Source organism: Cannabis sativa, chromosome 8 (assembly GCF_029168945.1).
Source record: "Cannabis sativa cultivar Pink pepper isolate KNU-18-1 chromosome 8, ASM2916894v1, whole genome shotgun sequence".
Taxonomy (NCBI): domain Eukaryota; kingdom Viridiplantae; phylum Streptophyta; class Magnoliopsida; order Rosales; family Cannabaceae; genus Cannabis; species Cannabis sativa.
The window spans coordinates 16,477,615-16,497,472 of NC_083608.1; the positions used below are offsets into that span (position 1 = coordinate 16,477,615).

The window sequence follows — 19,858 nt, forward strand, 5'->3', positions numbered from 1 at the left end:
AAAGGAATCAAGGGTTAGAGATCTGAGTGGGAGGAGACATATATTCCGCTGCACCCAATGTAAGATTTCTGATACTCTTATGTGTTTAATTTTCTATCGTTTTAAAAGTTCATATTTAGGTTGTTAAATCAACATACTTGTGAGTAGATCTAAGTTCCTCGTAAAATAACTTCCAACACTTTGGGTGCATATAATTAAGGATAAATACTGCTCCAAATTGAGCTTCTAGAATAATAAACTCTCGTGCTATGCTTAAGTTGGGAAGCTACATGTAAGCCTAAAAGTTGTGGAGGTTTAGGAATCTGAAGTTTTCATGATATTAATTTTTGCCTTCTGTCAAAGCTTGGCTGGTTTATTGCTAAAAATATGATGCGCTTTCGGTGCATATAATTAAGGTTAAGTACTGCTCCAAATTGAGCTTCTAGGATAATAAACTCTCGTGCTATGCTTCCTTTGTGGTTAAAGGAATTTGGAAGACAATAAATTTTACCTAGGATAATAGCACGTGGATCATTGGGAATGGAAGAACTCTAAGGTTAAGGTGTTGAATTTCTCCTGGTCTTGCTCTGATGGGCGACTTATCAAACCACCAGATTGTAATCCTTGGATTGAGGATAATTTGGATGTGGAGGATTCAGTGTTAAATGATGGCACCGACTGGAATAAAGACTTGGTCAAGAGACTCTTCATACCTGAAGCGGCTCAAATTATTTTGTCTACCAATGGATCCCTCTTCCTTGATGATGATAAATTGGTTTGGCAGTCTTCTTCTTCTCTCTTAAAGCTTCCTATTTACACATGAATAGAGATCGTTTATCCATGATAATATTAGTTGCTATGGGGATCGGATCTTCATGGGCATTTAAAGCTCTTTCTTTAGAAGTTACTCAAGGATTGCCTTCCTTTTGGGTCTTGGTTGTTGAGTATCTTTGGTAACCATATTGGTGATTGCTCTTTGTGTGGTATGGATGAGAGTGATTCTTCTATCCACTTCTTCTCTCTTTGTTCGGTGACAAAATGCTCATGGTTCACAAGTGGATGGTGCATTCGTATTGACGAAATTCCTTTCCACTCTGGTGGGGAGATGGTAAATTGAATTTTTAATCCTCTTAATTCTCAGGGTTATGATATTTCGTTTGATTAGGCAGAATTTGCTTTGTTTGTTGTTATTAGATACCATAAGCTTTGGTTCTTTAGGAATACTAATTACAATGGAGGGAGGTGGCCTTTCAAGAGAAGAAGTCGAAGATTTTTGAAGGTTTTTATTGCCATTGGAAGTCTTTCTTGGCAGTCAACAGGAGGTGAGACAAGTCCAAGAGGTTTCGGGGTCTTCCTTCCTAGGCTTGGAAAAATATGAGTGAATGTTGATTATGCAAACAAACAAGGAATTGACGTTGTGGGAATTGTGGTGTGGGATAGCTATGGTGGTATAATGGCTTTGTGTGTTTTGAAAGTTTCGGTGAAGTCTATTCTCCAGGGCGAGTTGGAGGCAGTTGTTCATGGCTTGGAGGTTCTAGGAAAAATGGTAATTCATGATGTAAATTTATTAAGGGCGCGTTTGGAAAGCCACAATGTAATTGGATTTGTGTGTAATTGGAGGTAATTACACAATTTGGCATGTTTTGTGACCATGTAATTACACTGTAACTATGTAATTAGAAGTAATTGAGGGGTTCCAATTACACTCTCCAATTCTCATGGCCCCCATGAAAATTGGATGTAATTACAGTATGTAATTACTAAAAACTTTCCATATTAAACATTAGCTACTAAAAAATATTATTTTTCCTTGTAATTACTAACTATTTTGCCAAACAAGAAATTAAGAATTCATATGTAATTACTACCTCATATCGCATTTTAAAATATAGTGTAATTACTAAAATGTGTAATTACTACCCTAGTAATTATCCTACCTAGTAATTACACAGTTACTTCCAAACACACTCTAATTGAATACCAGCAACTTGCTTTCGCGATTTTGAAGCAACAATCTCCTCATTGGAATTTAGCCTACTCCTTCAAGCTTATGGATTTAATGACTGGTTCTCGAGTTTGTGTTGCTTGGGTGCCTAGATTCTCTAATAATTCGGCTCATGTGAGACTAGCATTGACAACTTTCACTGTCTTTTAAAGTTGGAGGCAGTTGTTCATGGCTTGGAGGTTCTACGGAGAATGGTAATTCATGATGTAAATTTATTAACTGAATACCAGCAACTTGCTTTCGCGATTTTGAAGCAACAATCTCCTCATTGGAATTTAGCCTACTCCTTCAAGCCTATGGATTTAATGACTGGTTCTCGGGTTTGTGTTGCTTGGGTGCCTAGATCCTCTAATAATTCGGCTCATGTGAGACTAGCATTGACAACTTTCACTGTCTTTTAAAGTTGTGACGAAAAAAATTAAACCACCACTTACATAGCGTCATATGTAATAGAAATTAGGTGCTTCAGATATTAAGTTCGAACCACCACTAATTCCTTGTATTTCTATTCATAATGGGAAAAAAAAAATGTATGAATCTCACAATTCAAAAGGGTAAACAATTTTATGTTATGAACTCTGATTAATTCTATTTTCATACATTCAGTAGCATTTTGAAAGAAAAATCCAGGTCGAAATCAGTACAAACTAGAGAATTATATATATGTGAAATCATCATTCATGAGTTGTACAAACAAAAATGTAACCTCTCCCTCGACATACTATTAGTTCATGTAGAAGACAGAGGCTACATATAAAAACTACAAGACTTGACTCTATTCACCTTCTCTGCTTACAGTCCCACTAGAGCACTTTCAAGTTTGATCACTATCTGAACTTGATGAGCTTCAGATGAACAAGTGTTTGAATTCTCCATTTGCAAGCTGACAAACCTGATTGTAATTATGTGTGTCTACACCAGCAAAGAAAGAATGATCTTTTGATGTTAAAAATAAGAAATAATAAAGGATGGATGCATAAAAAAAATCAGAAAAATGGCATTATCACAATAAAACTTTAAATTTGTCTTATATAAATTTCAGTCATTTGAAGGATAATTTTCAGTCAGTCATTGTATCTAAATGAAGTAAACACTTGAATGTGATGATACCTGGGAATTAGACTAAACCTTAACTGCTGCTGTAATTCTATGTTTGGAAGTTATTTTTTGGTGAAGAAAAAAAAAAGTGTGGAGAATAAAAGAACAAATGAATTTTTCATGTTTGGTATTGAAAATTTTGTTGAATCAAGTTTTTTTTTTTTTCCATACATACTATACAGTCTAAAAGTTCAAAATATTGGCATCCCATAATCATAATTGACTACAAAAGTTCTTATACAAGATAGCACAAGCTATGGCTTAAAACTTTTAAAACAAATCTACAAATTGAACTCATTTTAGAAAGCGAGAGTGTTAATCTTCGCACTCTTAACTCTATTCATTTCTGAGGAGCAAAGCAAAAGAATCTGGACAGAGGCTCTCGACCATAATGTTCCCATTTTTTTTTTCACTATCTACTGAAGATTCAAACAAGTAGCTTCTACATATACAAGTTGTTACCCTTTAAATCTGCTATAAATCTCCCCAAGACGAACTGCTAAATCTAACCACTGCCATAGTTGACTAATGCCTATACCACATCAATCAAATAAGGATAATATTTTCTTTTATACATTAATACAGTTTATTTCTAGGTATGGAGAATCATACCAATTGCATCACCAAAGTTGTTCCAGACTTCAGCCCGAATGGATTTATCACCATCAGCAATACCAATGACCTCAACAAAATTTGTGAGGGAGCCCGGTGGAGATCCCTTCACAACAATCTGATTATCATCTGTTGATTTCCCAATCACAGCTCCATTCTCAGATCGGATAACCTGAACCAGTGCCCGAACCTTTCTTCCAACATACAGGCGCAGAAGCTCGGCATTGACAAAAACTGCTGGGTTCGACGTGTCCATATCCTGAAAACATAGCCAAAATTACTATAATTCAAGAAAAAGAGAAGGACAAAAGAAAAACCTTGATCTGAGAGATTTAGGGCACCCGAAAATTAAAAAAATATAAAATAAAATAAAATAAAAGAAATGCAAGCATGATCGGAGAATGGAAAGAATATATTTAGGGTTTGAAGAAACATACCTGATGGGCGGCCATGGGAGAGTTTGAAAAGGGAGAATGGAGAGTGAGACTATAATAGGCGGCAAAATGAGTGAGAGGTGCTATTTATAGACTTATATAGTTCCCGCCCATAAGACATAAGTTTTGGTGGATGCACTATGCACGCCTGTACGATATCTATACCTTCTGATGATGCATTGTTTGGTGAATGGGATTGTGGACATGTTTTGGCTATTTTCTAAATTTTGAGGGATTAGGAGGACTATTTCTAAATACATAAAATCAATTAAAAAATTACAAAATTACAGTGTATAGAATTTTAAATTTTCTTACCGTCTTTAAGATTTTATTATTGAAAATACGGTCATTTAATGTTTTAATATTATTTTTATATTTTACTTTTGTTATTTTATTATTAGTTTTTTTATTATTTTTATGTTCTTTTGAAGTTGTTTTCCTGTCACTTTCATGTAGTTTTCTTAATAAATTTAAATAATTTTTAAAATTACTCTTAATATTTTTTTTTTACATTTTTTCCTCACTCTACTTTATTTTAATTTAAATACTTATTTTAATTTTTTTTTTCTAAATCATGTATATTATTTTTTTCTAATTAAATTTCATATAATTTTTTATTTTAATTGTTCTGTCATAATATTTAAAATATAATTTATTTTTGTTTGATAAATAATAAAAATAGAAAAAAATCGTTAAAAATATATATAATAAATATAACTTTCATATAAAATAAAAATTATTAAAATTAAATATCTTCACAAATTTTTTTTAGAGTAAATTATATCCTTTTAATTCAACTTCTCATACCAAATAATATAGAAAAAAACTACTTTGCTTTCCATCCTTCATATTCTTTATTCTTCATATCCTTTCCTTCCATCGTACTTTCCATACTAACCAAACATATGATTAGGGTTGTGCATAAATTGATCAAATCCAATGAGAATCGACCGATCCAATTACAATAGACCGCCAAACATTGGATATCCAATTATGATCGAATCGGATTGGATGTTATTTTTAAATATCTAATTGGATCGGATCGGATGGTGGATGAGGCGTCTAAAAATCGAATACATCCAACATCCAATCGAACTAATTTGTATTTACATTTACTTTGGATGATTAATTATATTTATATTGTTATACGTCATATCTATATGTATATATGAAAATTAACATTAAAATTTTACTCTTTTTTTCTTGATTGGATGGATTCAGTCCAATCCAATAGATACTGGACCTAAAATATTAGATGGATCTGAGATCAAAAAAAATACTAGGTCTAAAATATTAGATAAACTCAAATTAAACCAATAAATATATATCTTTATACATTAAAAGTGCTTATCTAACGGCATTTCTTGGTTTAACAGAATATACCTTAAAAATAAAAGAATATTCTGTTAAATTTAACGGATGTTAATAGGTTTGATCTCCCGTTAACAAATAAACCCAATAATTAAACCCAAAAATTAAACAATCTTTTTTTAAATTAAAAAAAATATCTTAGTCACATAACTCTCTAACATCAACGTTAACTCCAAAAAAAAAAGAAATAAAAAAATATTAAAATTAAAACGATAGTAAACCTAATTTCCTATAAAATTGTAATTTTTTTTTTATTTTTTATGAAAGAAATAAAATAATATTAAATTTAAAACGATAGTAAATCTAATTTTCTAAAAAATTGTATTTTTCTTTTATCATTTTTTATGAAATTATAAGTTTGATGGTGATGATGAAACTAATTCCACTAAAAAAGTTTCTCACCCCTCAGTACTCGCGAGACCCATTTAGATCGGTTGCCTCGGCACTTGCTTGTGAATTTGAAGAAGTCATCGTCTGCCTCGGCAATTGCTTGTGAATTTGGACTTGTACTTCTCAATCCATTCTCAAACACCCATTTTCCTTAAAATAACCAAAGCCAAAAACCAAATCCTTACAATAGTGTTAACACTGTAAATCCCTTCTCCCTTCACCGTCTTCCATTTCAGTACTCATCACCACCAACCAACCAACCCACTACTAGATATCTATCTATCTATCTTTCTTTTCTTTTTGTTTTCTTCTATGGTTTTTCTTTTAATTTGATGTTATTTTCATTATTAGTACTAATAATTGTATTTGCATTATTTGCATTATTGTATTTGTTTTTAGTGAGATTTTTCCTCTGATATCTAATTATATATATAATGTCCTCCTCTTGTTTGATATTTTTCCCAAGTGGGCTTCATTTAAGAACCCCTTTTATGATGGTAAAGTAAAGCTAAGATCTTTATTTGTTTTTTTTTCTTTTTTCTGCAGTTTTTCTCACTGATTTTTGGTTAATGGCGTTCAATGATAATAACCCATCTTCTATAACAACCAGAAAGAGAAAGTTTGAAGAAAAAGACAGTTGCTTTCTCAGCAATTTTTTCAACACGTCAGGTCTTCACATAAATTTGTAGTATATTATTTTATTATGACTAATATATACCCAATTATATTTTATTAGCCAAATATAATAGTACAAATATTACTTTAATAAAATAAATCATTCACATGATCATACTTTTAGATACAATCTAAATAAAAAATAAAAAAATAAAAAAAAAAACTTTAAATAAAACTAATATTTACTTCGGCACTTAACTTTTAACTAGTATATATGAAATACATAATAGAACCAATCAAATCCAACATCCAATCGATTGGATGACTGAAATTGATTGGATCGAATCGGATAGTAAAATCTGACATCCAATATATGATTGGATCGGATCTGGATAGGCATAAAAATATTGGATGTGATTCAATAAACACCCGTGCATAGGATTAGATTTTGTATGGAGAAGGTATCCTTTCATCTTTCCTCTCCCTCCTTCTTCCTACCAAACAAATGATTTCTCTCTATCCTTCAACTTTTCCTTCCATCCCAAAATATTTCCTACCAAACATACTCGACAAAACCAAAAATCAAATCCTCGCTCCCTTTTTTTTTGGGGGGATTACCCTAACTCACTCCATTTCATCTTCTCTCTACTCTCTCTGAGCTCAATCGAGTCACTCTAACTCACCACCACGGTCACCGTCTTCTTCTCAGGCCCTCACACCGCCGGTGCCGACCCTAATTGCTTCCCCCACCACCGGAACCACCTCCTACGCTCTCTCTCTCTCACGCAGGTCAGGCTTAGTGAACCATTTTTACTTCTTTTTGTTTTCGAAATCTTGTTGTATCTCTCATCTGTGGTGCTCTTTCAATTCATGCTTACAGTTTATAGTATTGCTTTTCATGTTTTTATTTTTATTTTTATTTTATATTTTCTGGGTTTTTGGTGTATAGATCGGCCTTTGTTGATAAAAACGGCAAAGATGAGATGGATAAGATAAAACTTGCCTCATTTTGTTCTTAATTCAATAATTTAGAGAGAAAGTTGTTAATCTTTGTGCTTTGCATATCTATTGGGGCTGACACTTAGGTGTTTGAATTTATCTTTGGCTTGATATTTGTTACTGCAATGATTCTGTTGGGTCTAAAATAATTATTGGGAAGTACAGTGCAAAAGGAAGCGATTTGATAACTCAGTAGCTAGTCCGAGTTGGTTGTAGCTTAACAATTTGTCAAAAAATTTGTTTTTGGTTTGATCATTGTTGTATTGTTTTGAATTGGTGGAGTTCAAAACATAGCGATACCAAAACATAGAGATGATATCCATTAAAATCTCGATCTTAAGAGTTGGAGTTTTGGGTATTCTACCTTTTTTTTGATTGGTGGGTTGTTTGCTTTATTGAGAAATCTGATCCCTAAAATTATGCTGCAGTTCGATTTGAGAAGGACCCACTAAAAAAAATGGCAGAAGGAGAGGAAGATTTGCCCAGGGATGCAAAGATTGTGAAATCGCTCTTGAAATCAATGGGCGTGGAGGACTATGAACCTCGTGTTATTCACCAATTCTTGGAGCTTTGGTATCGCTATGTTGTTGATGTTCTAACCGATTCACAGGTTTACTCGGAGCATGCGGGCAAAGGTGCAATCGACTCTGACGATGTCAAGCTTGCCATTCAATCCAAAGTCAACTTCAGCTTCTCACAACCTCCTCCAAGGGAGGTAAATTTCTTTAGCTTTAACTCTTTTATTCACCTCGATGCTTTAAAACTTTCGTTTTTGAACATTTAGCAGGCTTTGATGATTACTAACTGAGCTTATACTAAAATAAGGATTTCTTTTACTGTTATGTTTATCATCTCCTGTATTGATTCATTAATGTTGAGCAATTGCTCTTTGAATTTTGATCCTAAGAACCGAAGAATATTTATCATGTACTCAACAATGAAAAGTTTATATACTTGGAGCTTGTTATTTGGAATTATAGGAAATTTCGCTTGAATAGGATCGCAGTTTGTAACCGGCTCCTGCTGAACTGTATTTTCTTGATCATACTTAAAAAATGAATGTACATTGTTGTGGATCGTAGAAAACATAGGACTACATAGTGAATTTTCTTGACCACTCTTTTGCCACCAGGTCCTACTGGAGCTTGCTAGAAACCGAAACAAGGTTCCATTGCCAAGGTCTATTGCAGGGCCTGCTAGTGTTCCACTCCCTCCCGAACAAGACACATTGATCAGCCCCAATTACCAGCTGGCACTCCCGAGGAGACAATCTGCTCAGGCAGCTGAAGAAATAGAGGAAGATGACGAAGCTATTGATCCTGCCGCGGTGACAACGACACCTTCCCAACAAGAACAGAAGACAACAGATGTGCCGCCGCAGTCACAGAGGGTGTCCTTTCCCCTCAAACGTACCAAGTGAACTTTAGTCTATGAGAAGTACTTGTGAATAGAATTACCACCAAGTGATGATTTGTATGATTATTTTTAATGCAGAAGTATTGGTTCTAAAAGTGGTCACAGGCATAGCTATAGTGGTTCCACCTTTCTCCTCAAACAGAAAAGGTCTTAAATTCAAACCCCTCCTCTCCTAGTATCAAAAAAAGTATTGATTCTAAGAAAAAAATGCTAACTACTACCACTGATTCAGGTTATCACAATTATTGGAAGAGTAATGATATGTGCCACAAATTTATTCATAGAAATATTAAGACACAGCTTAAGCTAAATACAGATATTCTAAAAAACAAAATAGAGATTTAATTTTGCACTGCATTGCTACTTTTATTTAAACTAGCACTAATTTTCTTATACATGATATTTATGTAAACTTAATTACAAAAGTACTCTATCATTTAAAAACTTGACTATAAGGAAATCGTGTGTAAGTAAATCATATCATCTATCGTGACCATAATTATAACTTATTTGTTTGGGATTTTATAAATGCTTGTACTAATATCAATTAATCATGTAATAAAATATGTGCAATTAATTGAACAAAATAACTTCCTCGTTAGTTGATGTTTTCAAGTTAGTGTAATGCTTATTTTTTCGTAATTGTGATATACATTTTTTTTCAAAATACCTTCCTTTTCCTGTTCCAAAAACTTTCACATCTTGATAATATATACTATTAACAATGCCTTTTACCTTTTTCCTTTCTCACGTTTTGGACGGCTATCATCTCACTTTTTCTAATATTATGATAAAAAGCTTTCCAACTAGATTCCTTAACCATTCATACCATCGTATTCTTTTACTCTTATAAATCACCCACAAAACCACATTCTTGACCATCAAGTTAAATCATTTCATTCAAAGAAAAAAGACTGGAAATTTCTACGGTTATAACAATGGCTAGTGCCTACAATTCTTGCACATACCAAAACTCACCATCATCATCTCTTAGATCAGTGGCCATGATACTAGCTCTAGTTGCTGCAGTAGTGCTTTCTCCTTTATACAACATTAGCTGGAAAAGAGAGACCACTCGAAATTTTGAAACGAAATGGAGTTCTGGATTTGTTCTGCCTATGGTTCTAGCAGGGCTTATTATTGCCATTAAAACAGTTTCATCGTCTTCTTCATCTTCGCCTTCAAGCAGTTCGTTTATTCTCTCTCCTGATCCGTCATGGGTACTTAGAATTGGGAGCTCATCATGGGGACTCGCTGGGGTCTTAATCATGCTCATGCTTGTACTTTCATGGCAAGAATCTGTTCAAGAATTCTTCTGGAGATGAATAATTAGAATAACTTGCTTGTACTTGTTTCACTATTTTCAAGGGTAATTTGTATTAATCTCATAATTTTAGTAGCTTGTTATGTCAAATGTTACCCTAATCGGATTAATACCAGTTAGCTTTTGTGTTGTTTTGACCAGAGCAATATATTCACTAATCACTCCGTACAGGTTGAACTCCAAGTCACACAACAGAACAGATTACGAAGATGAACTTGAATTGATTTATACTTAAAAAGGACTAGAACATGTAAAATGAATACCATATTTTCTTTTTTATCGAAGCATAATTTTGAGTTACACAAGCTGAGATTCAATCCCATGACCTCCTCACACACGCACCCCCCAATAACCTGATCCGATACTGGTGAACTCTCTTTTATTTTTCTTGGTTATCTCTCTTTTAGAATACAGTTATACATATGTTCTAACTTTTGAGGTTGTTAAAACCCTTTTTCGCCCTGGGCAATGAGCCCTTTCTTTTATGACTTTGGTGTTATGAAATATGAATTGTTATAAAAGTATTTACATGTAGATATTGCTGTATGATGTCAATCAAATTACTAGCCCTCTTGATACACTTGACTGGTATTGATTGCGACTTAGCTCTTGTAGCGTTCCATTCTCCAAAAGAAACACCCGTTTGGCCATTAAAATCGTCTCCAATCGATGAGCAATCACCAACACCTGGTTGTGACAGTACAAACATATATCAGCAATCAAGATTATTCTTTATAACTCTTTCTTTGGTGGGGTTAGGTTGTACTAGTAAGTGAGAGCTAGATCGAGATTTCCTCGTTTACTTAACTGTATGATTCTCCATCAACCGTTCCAATGCTTGTCTCACTAATAACTCGGACCTGCTATCAAGAGCAGAAGTAGCTTCATCCAATATCAGAACTGAAGATTTTTGATAGAGCGCTCTAGCAATAGCTAATCTGCATTTGGAAGTAGCATACAAAGAGATGTTAGTAAACGATTTCTGAATCACTAATCATGGCCGATTCCCTAGCGATTGTGCTCAATGTTAGAAATCAAAGAGTTCGAGTTTGACTTCAACCTTTGCTTCTGGCCTCCACTCAAGGTTGAGCCTCTTGGTCCAATGTTGGTTTCATAACCTTTTGGAAGGTTTCGAATAAATTCATCCGCATTTGCAATTTGTGCTGCATCCTTTACCATTTCCATGTCAATCTCTTTCATCAAATCCCGATACCCAATATTTTCAGCAACTGTTCCTGAAAATAGGGTCTGACACATCAAGAGATTTAACCATTAGAAATTGCCATATTTGGTGCATGGGAACATGCAATATTAAACCTTTTCACTTATTAACTAACAAACTCGAAAGAGAATATAGATATTTCAAAAGTAAGAGTTGGGACTAGGGAATCACTCACTATATCCTGAGAAACCAAGCCAACATGTCTACGCAAACTTTCCAACCGAATGTTTTGGATATTCTGGTTATCAATAAGTACATGACCTGTTAAAAATGAACAATAAATAAATAAACACCTCAACATATGAAACAAGGAGCTTCAATTTCTTTCGAATTCTACTTCACAGTGAAATGTGATAGGTTTGAAGAATGTTTTGGGATGTGAAAAAGTTTGAAGAATGTTGGCTGTTGCCCTCACATTGAAAGGTCAAGTATTAGCGAGCCTCAAGGTTCAAGAAATAAATAAAGAAGAAAGTTATGGCTCAAAAAGTAGCAGTATTTCTTTCCACATAGCTCACCAGATAAAGGATCATAAAGTCGAATCAGAAGCTTTGCAAGAGTCGTCTTTCCTCCCCCAGAGGGCCCAACAAGAGCAACTGTTTCTCCAGCCTTGATTTTCAGGGACAATCCGTTCAAGACAAGAGGCATATTCTCTCCATACTTAAATGATATATTACAAAAGTGCACCTCTCCCATAACATTGTTCAAATCAACTGCATCAGGTTTTTCGACTACCTGTAATGAGTAATCAAAAAAGACTAATAAGTGACTGCTCAAAATGTACAAAATTTACCTTCTACTAAAACAAAAATAAAATATAATTTACCTTTGGTTTGAACCTGGTAAGGTCAAACAAACGTTCAATGGCCGGTTCTCCTTGCTTCAACTCATTGTATGCTTTTCCAATGCCCTGCGTGATTCTTTAATTCAGATTGATAACTTAAGACAGCTCCTTAATTACTGGACCATAATAACAATACAGTGTATTAGCAAGATGACCTAGAAATGACCCAAAATGGAGAGGATTAAAGAAAGAGCTCAATAAACTACTACTGTCAGTAAGGAATGGAGCAGAACAACTTAAACACACAAAATAAATGGTGGCCAAAGAGCACAAGTCCACAACTACAAGGCTTGTTAAGGCCTGAAAACACATGCCTAACTTCAACATGAACCAAAAGAATAAAAAACATAAGGATGTAATGAAGTTTCCAGCATGTAACATTACCTGAATTGGTTCAATCAAAAAAATCAACGACGTTACAAAAGAAATCATGTCACGCCCATCAAAAGAACTTCTTGAAATTGCCAACGAACAGGCACAGAAGAAAACTAAGGATCCAAAATACATAATCTGTATGATATGAGGAATAAGAGCCTTCATTTTCTTCTTCTTTAACCGTTCAGATAAGTCAGCTTTAGCAAGCCTCTGAAACCTAGCATTCTCACACTGCTCTGCATTACTTGCTTTCACAAAAAGAATTGCCGGAAGAATCTACGGAAAGAGTAATGCTATAGTTTAATACATGCATCTTGAACCAGACACAAATTAACACTACCCCAACAGAAAGGCAGAAGCTTTGACAGTTGGGTCTCAATAAATGCAAGTCAAGATTGGCGATGATTATCATTAAACCAAAATAGAAACCTCATTTAGATAAGCTGACAAAGCGGCAACGGTAATATTTGCGTTCTTAGAAATCATACGAAGTTTCTGACCAAGATAAGCAACAACAAACACCATACAAGGTATCACCTAAAATTTAAGAAACATAATTAATAAAACTTCATAAACACAAAACTTGTTGATTTAAAAGAAAAATAATACTGATACAAATACAATCTACTAGCTCTTTTCCTCACCAATGCTGATATAGAAGATAGCAAGGGGCTTATAGCCAACATTTGAGCTACCATTGCTGACAGTTGTAAAGTACTTGGTACAATAGTCTGTCCTAAAATCAAACACAAAATCAAGTATAATTCAATAGATAACAAGAAAATTAAACTCACAAACCGAAAAGGGTAACCTTCATTTGGCGCCATTTTTATATATATCAAAACTCACATTGAGAAGAGCATAGACAGTGTCTGCAACATCCGAGGCCTCAGCAGTAATCCTATAAGCAATATCCCCGGCCAAACCTCCACCACCTTCGAAAAAATCCATGTCCCTCTGCAAAATCTTTTGGAAAACCCGAACCCGGATTTCACAGGTGGCACTCAAGGCAGCGTTCCATAGAAACGCTTGCTGCAAGTAACAGGCCACGAACCGCGCCAACACGAAGAGACCCAACAACACCAAACCCTCTGAGTCTCTCAATCGAGTGAACCCATTCAAGTTTCCGAGAGTAGCAGGGAGTTGTCCTACGCAAGGAACGATCCTGGAGAGAGAGTAGACCGAGACGAGACTGCAGAGCCAGCCGAAGAGAATGGGTCTGAATTGGGGAAGAATGTAAGGATGGAGGGAATTGAGGGAGTTGAAAGTTTGGGAGAGGGAATGAAAGTGGAGGGAATTGAGGGGTTTAGGGTTTTGGGTTGTGGTTTGGTTGGGACGGAGGGAGAGGAGTCTGGTGCAGTTACGGAGCTTGGGAGAAGTCGAAAGCGAAAGATTGAAACTTGATGAATGGGTTTTGGATTTGGATTTGGATAACATGATCAGGTAAAAGGGTTTAGGTTTTGGATTGAAAGTGAGAGAGGGTTGTGGTGGAGAAGTTGAGGAAGGAGAGTAGATCAACAAGGACATGTTTTTTTTTCTCTTTCTTTTTTGTTTGACTGGTAAAGTTAGGGACTGTACTGTACTGTACTGTACGGACTTGAGCTGACCTTGAGGGAGCTCAGCTGAGTAGTACTGAGTAGCTCGCTGTGTTTGGGACTTGTTCTGAGCTCAGCAACCAATCATTTTCGTAAAAATTATCTTTATAAAAAAGGTAAATGCTGTTATAAATATTAATAATTATGTGGATGGCCAAATTTTTTATTTATTGTCATTAATTGTAAGGGGTTCACCCCATTGGAATAAACAACTCAGAAATTCTCATTCACTTTCTCTTTCTCTCTTCATCTTCTTCTTCTTTTTTCTCATCTACTTTATATTATTTTATATTATTTTATATTATTTTATAACACGTTATCAGCACGAGTCTCTGCCCAAGCTTCAAGCATGAGTCTATGCTATGTCCCAATGTAAGTATTTTGTTAAAGTTCTTGAATTGTTTTAAAGTCATGTACACTAAATATATATTTATATATATACTTATCTGACTGAAACAATTTCAAGAATCCTTTGTTTTCTTTTTTCTTTTTATCTATATATCCATATATTATATATGTATGTATATGTTTTTATATATTTATTATTAATTTCATATATATATATATATTATGTTCTTATCATTCATAATATTTACAATATATGTGCGCCTATGATATGATAGAGAAAATCTATATAAATTATACATATATCCAAAAGATTATGTATTATCGATAAAATATTGCATATATCCTAAAGATTATGCATCATCGATAAAATATTGCATATATCCTAAAGATTATGCATCATCGATAAAATATTGCATATATCCTGAAGATTATGCATCATCGATAAAATATTGCATATATCCTGAAGATTATGCATCATCGATAAAAAAAATTGTATATATCCCGAAGATTATGCATCCTCGATAAAATATTGCATATATCCTGATGATTATGCGTCCTCAATAAAATCTTGCATATATCCTGAAGATTATGCAAACGTAATATTCATTATATAATTGATGGATATATAATGAAAGAGATGAATACATATTTATATATATGTTCTTGTATTCTTTGAGGACAATGAAAAGTAATCTAATATCGATATAGATTTTGACAAACATTTCCTGAAGTAAATGTTTTATATTTGTCAAAAAAAAATGATTGTATTTATGTGAATACAACTAAAGAATCATTAAAAATGATTATTATTGATGCAATTTTATAGTGGGTTTTGAATACCTAAAAAGAATATTAAGAAAATTGCATTGAAACATCAAAGTATAAGAATAACAGTGAGCATGACTAATGTTATTTAAATACATGAGACATGTATTTATTGTTCATCATTCCCTGCAGAGAATGATACAACTACTTTTAAAGATTATTTGTATTAGTCATGTTATTATACACTGTTATTGCTTGCAATGTTGAAAATTATTGCATGTGACATATATTAAAGATCAAATTTTGCATACATCTTGGAGATTATGCAAAAATTGTATTCATATATTCTTTGAAATATTGTTAAAGAAATTCTTTGAGTAATTTCTTTTTATATATGAACAAGTAATAAATTTTTAAGAAATTTATAATAATGTTCTACTTGTTCAACGTCATTCCCCGAAGTGAATGTAATGATTTTAAATAATCAATGGCATTGTTTGCTACTCAAATATTTCCAGAAGAAATTGGAAATAACCAAAAGATGAGATACCACACACAATCAAAGTGCATGAAATCTATATATCATGTGTGGAATTGAATAATAGTGGTCGCGTACCTGTAGTACGGACACACTTATAGTCAAGATAAATGTATACTTGATTATTTAATAGAATGTAAATTGTACAAACTTATTGTACATTTAGAATATTTAAATATCATTACCTAAAGAGAATGAATAGACATGAAATTCTATTTCAAAGAATATAGATTTCACATATATTGGTAATGCCAGAAGCAAATTAATATATACATATTTTATTATTTCTTGAAATCAATAGTTTCAAACTATTGTTAGTACAGGATATGTATATATATAGTTACTATATAATTCAAACTTTGCATATTCCCAAAAGTGGATATATAATTTACTAATATTTGTTAGTGATCCAATATAATCAAAGTGATAAAGAATCACAAAATGATTATTTGAAAAGCTTCCTGAAGAAGTACTCTTACATACAATTGCTACTTTGAGTAGTAAAATATCTTGGTATGTCCCTAGATGTATAACTTTTATCTAGTTATGAAAGTAATAAGAGATGACTTATTATATGTACTGGTTGTACATTTAAATATATAATATATCAAGTCATGATAATTAGACTGATGAATAGTCTATTAATAAATTAGACGACTTGTTAAAAAGATACCAGGGAACATGAATGATATATTATGGTTATATCTATTTGACCATTATAACAACATGATGAAGTTGTCATATACATTTTACATTATACACATCATTGAATTGATGATAGTGATTCCTGAAGAAATATAAAGTTTGATAAACATAATAGTGACTCCTGAAGAGTGTATATGTTTTGGAGAATAATATAATTATATTATTCGTGTATATAAAAATGAAACTTGTAATGATTATGTTGTAATGAATTTACATTACATTTTGAAAGTTTCATTGAAATACAAATTATAGTGAACCTGAAGTTCATGAATTGAATTATTTTGACATGATCAATCATATGCAATAAATTGTCAAAGAATTTGACTAAATTTTGTTGAAGAACCAAAAGATTCTTCTCATTGTTATTTATAAGGCTCAAAAGAAGAATGTGCATATATTTGCACATAGAAAATATTTAAATTATATTTTCTTAACAATCTTGAGCCATTGTTAGATTTTTATTGCATAGTTTCTTATCGATGTGATAAGATTATATAATCATGCATTTACAAAATGTGTAAATTTATGTATTTCTAATTATACACGTATGACTCATTCTTATAAATGAATTAAGTTCATAATGATTGAATTTGAAACTGAAGTTTATTGAACCTGAAGTTCAATGTCATATAGTATATATGAGTTTAAACAAATATTGATTCATTGTGATATACTGAAATCCCTACAGGTATATTAATATTATTAGATATCACAATTTTTAAAAATTCTCTCGATCAGGGGGAGAGAAGCAGTTGGGATGATGATAATTTTTGAAAAATGATCCTTGCACAAAGTATATAAGAACAATATAGTTCAAAATGATATATACCAACTGCAAATCAATATTATTCAAAGTTGAGATAGAATGAGTTGAAAACGCCTGAAGCGTAAATGAACAATGTAGAAATTATTAATAAATGTTCATTTGATTTGCCCTGAAGTTGTTAAATCTAGAGGTACTCATGGAGATACCTTAATGTTATAAAGTATTAAAATGATAACCGTGATGAAAACGGTACTCGAAAAGACTCCCAAGAGAAGTTAGACATAACACATTTGATCATAATTGAATCCCTGAAGTGATTCTATATAGGTACCTATAAATGATAAACATATTTGAAAAATATGTAATTTAAAGAGATCTCTATAAGTTATGTCAATATGGGAGGAAATTATCATTTATTGAAATTTTTGTCGGCAATAAATATTGAATGTTTGCATATGCAATAAACTAACATGAGATAGCAAGGATCATGGTATTAGATTTGTCGAGAATCATCGACATACATTTTGATTTTTGGCCAAAATATTATGACGCAATCCAGGCAAATTTACTCACATAAAGTGAAGTAAGACCTGTAGGGTGTGCAAATAAATATTTCTAATGAGAAATTTGCATATATGTATTTGTACATAATGAATTGTTGTACAAAGTTTGCATAGACATGAGATTGATTGAAGTAAGGCTTAAATATTGAGAAAATATAATCATTATTTGATTATAGCCTGGAATATATTTTATGAGGATTTATAAGCGTCACATAAATGTTGTAACAAAAGATTATTTATTTGGAGCTCCTAATATAGTGAGAATTTGAAATAAGCCTTATCTAAAAATTCTAGAAGAATTTAATACATGTCTTAAGTGATATAAATTCAAAGTCGCGCGCACTATATGACAAAGATCTTTGTATGAAATAAAGACATGTAAGTAAATTATTATTTAAAAAATACCTATGGTTGTCTATGCAATATAAATACGTAAACTATACGTTGTGATAGACTCTTGAAGAGTTTTTGATTAATTGAAGAACAAACTTTTATTTCTTTTGTATTTCGAGAAATATTAATGTATAAAGTTTGTTCATTAGTATTGAAGTCCTGAAGTACTTCATATGTATCAAGACTTATAGATATATGATCATTTGATATGGAAATTAAGATCATAAAACAAGATGGAATAAATATATGGTCTTGGAGTACCATCATTGTCACAAATGAAAATTTATAGTACCATTAATGTGTTATGTTCATATCTACTTGAAATTTTAAATTTTCGTATGAACAAAGTTGTGTACACACATGAATGATACAATTAGTTGGATAAAGACTAATGTTCCACAAACCCCTCATTTATAATTTAGAAGTCCATACATACTCTGGAAGAGTTATAGAAAATATATGATCAAAGATTATATATGGTGATATTTTAAAAGTGATAACAATAATCTTATGAGATATATTATCACCAAAAGAATTATGGATCATATGTGCATGAGGGGGAGACATATTCATGTTGCACTCTTTTTCCCTTAGTTCAGGTTTTGTCCCAATAGGTTTTCCTGGCAAGGTTTTTAACGAGGCAACTTGCAAATAGTTATGAATATGAAATATATATTGTACTCTTTTTTCCTTAGCTCAGATTTTGTCCCACTGGGTTTTTCTGGCAAGGTTTTTAACGAGGCAACTATAAATCATGTTAACATACTTGCATTTTATGAAGCAAGTAGAGAATGTGTGTGAGTGAGATCATTGACATAGCATATTCGGGAAACATATGGATTACACTCAATAAAGAAGTATCAACCCAAGCAATTCTCTATGGATAATACTGCTTGCATCGTTCAACTAAAAGGAGGTACATTGAAGGAGATAGAGTTAGAACACATTTCACGAAATTCTTCTTTATACGCTTCAAGAAAATGCATATTGGTGTTCAACATATTCAATCAAGTGTCAATCTTACAAACTTATTCACAAAGTTATTACCAACATCAACATTTGAGAAGACGACAGACAAAATCGAAATTCGTCGATTAGAAGATCTCCACAAATGCCTAAATGAGGGGGAGTTAGTTTACACTATACTCTTTTTCCTTTGATCAAGTTTTCAACAAGATTTTTAATAAGGCAGTTATTATGGACATCCAAGGGGGAGTGTTATAAATATTAATAATTATGTGGATGTCCAAATCTTTTATTTATTGTCATTAATTGTAATCAACATTCCTCTTTTCCTTAGTTTCCCTTTTTCTTAGTTTCTTAATATCTCACTCTTGTATTTGTATAAATAGGGGTTCACCCCATTGGAATAAACAACTCAGAAATTCTCATTCACTTTCTCTTTCTCTCTTCATCTTCTTCTTCTTTCTTCTCATCTACTTTATATTATTTTATATTATTTTATAACAAATGCCCATTTTTTTGTTTTTTTAAGAAAGTAATC

At 32.5% G+C, this 19,858-nt stretch overlaps 3 protein-coding genes across 4 annotated transcripts; 1 reads left to right on the plus strand and 2 right to left on the minus strand.

The window, feature by feature from the left end:
• Positions 1-2,529: 2,529 nt before the first annotated feature.
• Positions 2,530-4,320, minus strand: LOC115698878 (replication protein A 14 kDa subunit B). Its single transcript, XM_030626082.2, has 3 exons — positions 4,132-4,320; positions 3,695-3,953; positions 2,530-2,896 (listed from the first exon to the last, which is right to left on the minus strand). The coding sequence occupies exons 1-3, from the start codon at positions 4,144-4,146 to the stop codon at positions 2,832-2,834; spliced, it is 339 nt and encodes a 112-aa protein (XP_030481942.2). The 5' UTR covers positions 4,147-4,320; the 3' UTR covers positions 2,530-2,831.
• Positions 4,321-6,812: 2,492 nt separating this feature from the next.
• On the plus strand, positions 6,813-9,276 carry LOC115701232 (transcription initiation factor TFIID subunit 9). Its single transcript, XM_030628975.2, has 3 exons — positions 6,813-7,293; positions 7,932-8,218; positions 8,636-9,276. The coding sequence occupies exons 2-3, from the start codon at positions 7,961-7,963 to the stop codon at positions 8,921-8,923; spliced, it is 546 nt and encodes a 181-aa protein (XP_030484835.1). The 5' UTR covers positions 6,813-7,293; positions 7,932-7,960; the 3' UTR covers positions 8,924-9,276.
• A 1,171-nt stretch (positions 9,277-10,447) lies between these two features.
• On the minus strand, positions 10,448-14,355 carry LOC115700664 (ABC transporter B family member 29, chloroplastic). Of its 2 annotated transcripts, none has more exons than XM_030628283.2 (10): positions 13,531-14,355; positions 13,326-13,412; positions 13,111-13,218; positions 12,691-12,957; positions 12,289-12,372; positions 11,981-12,197; positions 11,641-11,726; positions 11,304-11,491; positions 11,052-11,181; positions 10,448-10,930 (listed from the first exon to the last, which is right to left on the minus strand). In XM_030628283.2, exons 1-10 carry the CDS (start codon positions 14,206-14,208, stop codon positions 10,799-10,801), a joined length of 1,977 nt encoding a protein of 658 aa, XP_030484143.2. In that variant the 5' UTR covers positions 14,209-14,355; the 3' UTR covers positions 10,448-10,798. The 2 variants fall into 2 exon arrangements, with proteins under 2 accessions (XP_030484143.2, XP_060958453.1); XM_061102470.1 differs by having other exon boundaries at positions 13,326-13,417; positions 13,531-13,671.
• Positions 14,356-19,858: the final 5,503 nt, after the last annotated feature.